Source organism: Morone saxatilis, unplaced genomic scaffold (assembly GCF_004916995.1).
Source record: "Morone saxatilis isolate NCDOM2014 unplaced genomic scaffold, NCSU_SB_2.0 Contig20, whole genome shotgun sequence".
In the NCBI taxonomy this organism is placed as follows: domain Eukaryota; kingdom Metazoa; phylum Chordata; class Actinopteri; family Moronidae; genus Morone; species Morone saxatilis.
Window position 1 is genome coordinate 647,960 of NW_023339763.1, and position 6,763 is coordinate 654,722.

At 43.9% G+C, this 6,763-nt stretch overlaps 1 protein-coding gene across 1 annotated transcript in view; it reads left to right on the plus strand.

Annotated features, from left to right (window-relative positions):
• Positions 1-6,763, plus strand: part of LOC118331700 (macrophage colony-stimulating factor 1 receptor 2-like) — a 14,855-nt gene that overhangs the window by 5,576 nt on the left and 2,516 nt on the right. The window contains exons 2-15 of the mRNA XM_035666766.1: positions 1,242-1,517; positions 1,613-1,921; positions 2,010-2,146; positions 2,227-2,389; positions 3,111-3,495; positions 3,646-3,761; positions 3,960-4,068; positions 4,555-4,724; positions 4,801-4,898; positions 5,089-5,215; positions 5,813-5,917; positions 6,035-6,145; positions 6,382-6,541; positions 6,662-6,755. Of these exons, the coding sequence (XP_035522659.1) occupies positions 1,242-1,517; positions 1,613-1,921; positions 2,010-2,146; positions 2,227-2,389; positions 3,111-3,495; positions 3,646-3,761; positions 3,960-4,068; positions 4,555-4,724; positions 4,801-4,898; positions 5,089-5,215; positions 5,813-5,917; positions 6,035-6,145; positions 6,382-6,541; positions 6,662-6,755 (2,360 nt within the window). The remainder of the gene's footprint in view (positions 1-1,241; positions 1,518-1,612; positions 1,922-2,009; positions 2,147-2,226; positions 2,390-3,110; positions 3,496-3,645; positions 3,762-3,959; positions 4,069-4,554; positions 4,725-4,800; positions 4,899-5,088; positions 5,216-5,812; positions 5,918-6,034; positions 6,146-6,381; positions 6,542-6,661; positions 6,756-6,763) is intronic.

Sequence of the window (6,763 nt, forward strand, 5' to 3'; positions counted from 1 at the left end):
GAGAGGAATTATAATTAACTTAACTAATTACTAATAACTTTATACAATTCCTGTTGTGACAGAAGTCAGGTGTTTGGATCTACACATTTGTAATGAAACAATGGTTGAATGAACTTTGATTTTGCTGACAAAAAAAAAGGTTTCTTGCTGACACATTCAAAAGTGGATTTAAAGTTAGGGATGTCCCCCGACTCCACCCTGAGTCATTTAATATTGAGTATATGTCGATACTGAGTCCTGATCCAATATTTGTATTATTGTAGATAATACAGTGCACATTTCAACTACATTAAAGTTATTATATCATTTTATGGTGCTTTGTTGCAGCCTTTACCTGAGTTACTGAATCTGTCTGTATTCTGCTGGTTATTTACACCATCTCTACATCTCTCGATAATATTATTGACCTACTCTTATTGGCGGGGCTTTTGTTGCACCTGCAGTGACATTTTGTGGCTTTTTGTCTCAGCTCAGCGATAAGAGTCGACTCTTCATTCAGTTCCACTTCTGGAACTGTTCAGCCAAATTAATCAATGTGTTGACCTATGACCCATGTGTGCACATATATTGCTTAAAGAACATCTCCAGAATATGATAATATTATAATATGTTTGTTATGAAAATTAAATGACAAACATCTCACCATGCTTGGTTCAAATGTTTTTTTTGTGGATTTAATACACGTACTTTATTGATCCCCTAGGGGAAATGATTTTTTTCACTCTTTTTTATACACACACACAGGCTGAAATACAGATGAATGCAAACATGAGCAGGTTTTGGGGTTAGGTTGCCTTGCTCAAGGGCACCTCGGCAGTCCACAGGAGGTGAAACTGGCACCTAACAGTCCACACTCCATATTTTGTGGTCTGTGGGACTTGAACTGGCGACCCTCCGGTTCCAAAGCCAAGTCCCTACACACTGAGCTACTGCCGCCCCCCCATGGCTAATTTTATTTGTATAGCGCCAATTCATAACAGAAGTTATCTCAGGACACTTTAATAGTGTTCAAATAGAGCAGGTCTAGACCGAACTCCTTTTAACAATCACAAAATAATGCCTTGCATTCATTTATTAGAAAAAGGACATGGATATGGGGAGGGACAACCTAAAGACGACCAATCAGCTGGTGAAACAGCCATTCCCTCCAACTGAACTCTGTATCTCAAGCTAATTATGCAAAGTGGATCAGAGATGTGATGTCCTCATTGTTGAACTGATTCACTGTTGGGTTGTTTCAGATCCTCCTGGTCCTCCATCGATCCGTCTGAACTCTGACTTCCTGCCGAACCAAACCGAGGTGGTCCTGACCGCCGGCGCCAACTTCAGCCTCAGTTGTCATGGTAACGGTATTGTCCGTTGGTCCAGTACTGCGTTCCGTCTGCTGTACGATGACAGACTGAAGGATCTGGTGGAGGTACGGAGGGCGGACCCCAGACACACCGGGACGTACCGCTGTGGGTACACCAACCAGAGCCTGGAACACCTGGACACCTGGATTCACCTGTATGTCAAAGGTAGGTTTAGCTCAGGCCACACCTCACACCAAATGTCTGATTCAGATATTCCAACTCCAATGAATCCTCTGTTTCCCATAATGCCCCTCTCTCAGACCCGGCTGACCCCTCCAGTGTGTTCGTCACTCCTCGCAGCAGCATCCCTGCCCTCAAGGAAGGCCAGGACTTCTTGTTCAGGTGTCTGCTGACCGACCCGTCAGTCACAAACCTCACCCTCCAATCAGAGGACCGAATTGGGGGTAGGGGGCGGGACCTGCCCCACGGCATGATTGTGACCTTTGACCCCCAGAAAGGAGCCCTGATCAGAGATTTGCAGATGTCGTTTAAAGGACACTACGTTTGTTCAGGCTGGAAGGACGGACGGCAGTTCAGATCCAGACCTGGCAACCTGGTGGTGGTCCACAGTAAGTCTGTCTGTCTGTCTGTCTGTCTGTCTGTCTGTCTGTCTCACTAACTGTCTGTCTGTCTCACTAACTGTCTGTCTGTGTGCAGGGCTGCGTGGGCCTCCCTGTCTGTCTGTCAGTCAGGGTGAACTGGTCCGTCTGGAAGGAGAGCACTTTGAAGTCACCTGTGTGACTAGTAACCCCACCCATTTGTACAACGTCACCTGGACGGGCCCAAACTCAGAGGTCAGAGGTCAGAGGTCAGATGTCTGTTTGTACTGCTCTCACACTGTCTGTTCTGACGTCCTCTGTTTGCTTTGTTCCAGAGACTGAAGGTCCGTGTCAGCCAAGACTATATCAAAAAACACGTGTACAAAAACAGCACTGTGAGAGTGTCTGCTGTCAACCTGACTCACAGTGGAATCTACACCTGTACTGCTGTCAATGAGGCTGGGGTCGCCATGGCAACCACACATCTCAGAGTTGTGGGTAAGAACACTTAGAGCCTGTTTACACCTGGTTAAAACATCTCCACGTGTGTGTCAGCAGTGTCCATAATACTGTCCTTTCTTCAGTTCAGAAACATACTCACTGTTTTACAGTCGCTGTCAGCAGCCTGCAGCAGAGATGCTCTGTGGTGCATTGTGGGATTTTATAACTGAACTATGATTGTCCAACTGTCAGTCCAACAGTCTCTCACATTGGACGCAGGAGAAGATGTTGGACCATCGTCCAGACAACACGCAGGAAATAACTCAGGAACAACTTAATGTGGAATGTTTCCACAATTTACAAGAAATAACGAGCAATGTGTGGTAGATAACATTTTGTGTGGTGATATTGTGGTTACTGGTTCAGTGTGTTCACAAACATCTCCTGCGGATTTCTATCTATCAAAGTAAACTAAACAGTCTGTGTTCTTACAGGACGTCAGTGAGGAGGACCTCCTTCTATGTGGACCAGGACTCTATAGTGTTTACAGTACAAAGATATGTGTTAAATGAGACCACATAAGGAAGTGGTTTGAGTGATGAGATCACAATGCATCTTTGCGACCGTTTACACTGCATTTAGAGCTGTCCACTTGTGATCGGATCACCCAGACACATTCTGATAACAGGCTCATAATTACCTTCAAAGAACAAGATGGCTTTAGAGAACCAGATATCTCTTACTCTGTCTCTTTACTGTCTCTATTCTTCCTCAACAGACGCTCCCTTCCTGAGGATTTACCTGCAGCAGATGCCGCGTGCTAACGCTAACGCCAAGACCATACAGGCCAAGGGTGACCTGGTTGCTAACCGTAGTAGCATGCTATTAGAGGAGCAAGGAGAGCTAGAAGCTAACATTAGCAGCGGTTCACTGGAAGTGAACAGGGAATTAATTGTTAACGTCAGCACCAAGACACTGGATGTGAATGGAGCTAGCAGTGCTAACGTTAGTGGTAGCAGCACAGTGGAGGTGTATGAAGGCCGAGATATGATGCTGACCTTTGTGACAGAGTCATACCCTCCAATCAGGAAGCAGCACTGGACGACACCATCAAAGATCAACAACACGGTGTACGAGGAGAGCTACGCTGCTAATGGCCACAGGTTAGCATACTAAGAGATAAAAGCTTGCATTATGAGACATTTATTAATGTGGTACTGTTGGTGTTGCATTGTGTATAGTTTGTGGTTCTGTATTAAGGTGGTATTTTTCATGTTGCAGTTTGTTAAGGTGGTTATTGTTTTATTCTGAAGGTCAGAGGCGAGCTTGCTGCTGCGGCGGGTTCGCCAGGAGGATCGCGGTCGTTACTCGTTCCACTTCTTTAACTCGTTCTTCAGTGGTTTGCATAACATCGACCTCCGAATTTACCGTAAGAAACCTTAACTTCTTCTTCTTCTTCTTCACCCTCAGTGCCATGGCTTCTCTATCTTCTTCTAAAAGTCACATGGCCTATAAGCTAGCTGTAAATCATTAATGTGACGGTCACCTGATTAAACAACTCAACTTTCTTTCATAATATTTTATGTGATTAAAGAAAGAAAAGTATAAAATCAAATGTATCTTTCAGGTTTTCCGAGTGCCGTCATCAGTTTGGAGAACAACACTCTGACCTGCAGCAGCTCTGGATATCCACTACCCCAAATCCTCTGGTACACCTGCCCCGGGTTCCAGGACACGTATGTACCAACAGTGGAAGTATTGAAACTATAATCACAAGCCAGATCAGCCATGGGAGTCTTCTCCCGTTGACAAATACATACATTTCATCATAAACCTACACTACTAAGTTACAATCACTTAGACACACAGACCACCAAACAAACACAACAGCTTCAGAGTCAGAACACATCAGCAACAGATCAAATACGCTGCTTAAAGAGAGAGAACATGAAACAGCAGAGATCACATAAAATGCCACAAAGTCAGCAAAGTTTCCAAATTGACCAGATTATTAAAAATATATTAAAACTCACCACTGAAGGTTTAAAAGCAGCGTAATCGGCTGGTTGTTGTTTTAAAAAAGCTATCCAGCACCAATTTAATGCACTAATTGAGTTTACCAATTTTACACTGCAAAAAATAATGGTAAAGGTGAGCTCATGTGAGTGGCGTGGTGACTGTGTTTACAACATAAAACAACAGTAAAATCACCTCCTCTGCAGGTGTGGAGATGTCTCAACCAATCAGGTTCTTCCAGCTGATGTGACCTCACAGGAGGAGGAAGAGGAAGTCAGGAACCATCTGAGCCTCCCTCTGTCACCTGCTGGTGATGTCACCGTGGAGTGTGTGGCCTACAACCACATGGGAGTGTCTCACAAAGTCTTCCATCCTCGTAAGTGTCCGTGTACGAGCCTGTCCTTATAAAACCTGGTACGAGATGTTCTATCAGTGCGTTCTGGTGTTTTCAGGTTCTGCTGGAGAACCTCAGACGGCTCTGATTGGAGCTCTGAGTGCCGCTGCCGTCCTCCTCCTGCTCCTATTGGTCGTCTTTTATAAGTGGAGACAGGTACGCTTGCTTTACTTTATCTTTATAATATATAAAAGTATATATGGATCACTAATCTGTAATGCAAACACACAGAACATAAAACAAAACACAATGACTGTAAAATAAAATACAGCATATATAATAATAATAATAATAATAATGACTTTATCTCATCCTCAACCTGCAGTTCTGTTCCTTCCTCTGTTAGAAACCCAGATATGAGATTCGCTGGAAGATTATCGAGAGCACCGACGGAAACAACTACACCTTCATTGACCCCACCCAGCTGCCGTACAACTACAAGTGGGAGTTTCCTCGAGACAAACTCCGCCTCGGTACGAGACAGTGTTTCAGTCAATACTGACATTATATTTATTTAGTGTTTCTCTGGGTCAAATTTTATACAACAGGAAACTAAACGAGACATTTAAAGACAACTTGGAACATTTTGATATTTTACACGCAGATTCATAAAGAGGAGTCCAGTAAAAGTAGCGGATTTGCTGCACTCAGGAACGTACTGATTGTGTCACTCAGTACAAAGCTACTGATTGTTCAGCTCAGTAAAAGGTCGATTGTTCACTCTAGTAAGTACTGATTGTTCACTCCAAGGTAAAAGGACTGATTGTTCACTCAATAAAAGTACTCTGTGGGTTTCTTTAGAGGTTGTTTTGTTTTGTCTTGTTCCGTCTCTTATGTGATATTCTGCAGCCTGGATTTTGGGAAGGTATTCAGTGACTCAGTATTTCCATTTAAAACCCTCCAATCCCATTTCACAGTAACCATTGTGTGATCTGTTGTTTGGATGTGAAAGCAGTTTCACACAGACGCTCCTCGGATTACTCAGATTGTCTCTGTTTTCAAAAATAGGAATAATCAGGTCCAAATGGACATATTTAATATGTCTGTCTGTCTGTCTGTCTGTCTATCAGGTGCTGTTTTGGGTTCGGGGGCATTCGGGAAGGTCGTCGAGGCGACGGCGTACGGTCTGAGAACCGACAATGACATCACACGGGTTGCTGTCAAGATGCTCAAACGTCAGTCCACAAATCTTCATCATCATCATCATCATTGTTACATGTTTACACAGTGTTGTTGTTGTTGTTGTTGTTGTTGTGATTTATGTTATTATCTGTCGTGTTGTTAACGAGCAGCGAGCGCTCACTCTGAGGAACGGGAAGCTCTGATGACAGAGCTTAAGATCCTCAGCCATCTTGGTTACCATGACAACATCGTCAACCTGCTGGGCGCATGCACTCAAGGAGGTGATGACGGTTTAATTAATTATAAAACTAATGAGATCGTATTTAATGTGGATTAATTTGCCGCTGAATATACAGTTATGCTCATAAGTTTACATACTTACCCAGGGTATGTAAACTTATGAGCACAACTGTAGTCCCCAACAAATTCCTCTGTTTAATGTATAATATGTGAGGAACCAGTGAGCCTCAGACAGCAAGTCAGACTGAACTCTAACCTTTGACCTCTCTCCCCTCAGGCCCCATGTTGATGATCACAGAGTACTGTAGCCATGGCGACCTGCTCAACTTCCTGCGGGCTCACGCTCAGGACTTCATGGCCTCCATTTTGAGCGTGGATGAAGTGACAGGAGAGGCTTTCTATAAGAACGTGGCCGGCCAGCACGCCAGACTCAGGAGGTCTGAACTTTTCTCTCTTTACAGACGATTAATCAATAAAAACATCAACATCTGCTAGTAATTATCTGATATTTACCAGGTAATCAACCCACCATCACCATCACTGTGTGTGTGTTTCAGTGACAGTGGGATCTCTTGCTGCTCAGAGTATCAGGAGATGCATCCAGTTCTGAGTCCAGGACAAACACACCTGGGTAAACACCTGAACTCACCTGTACACAC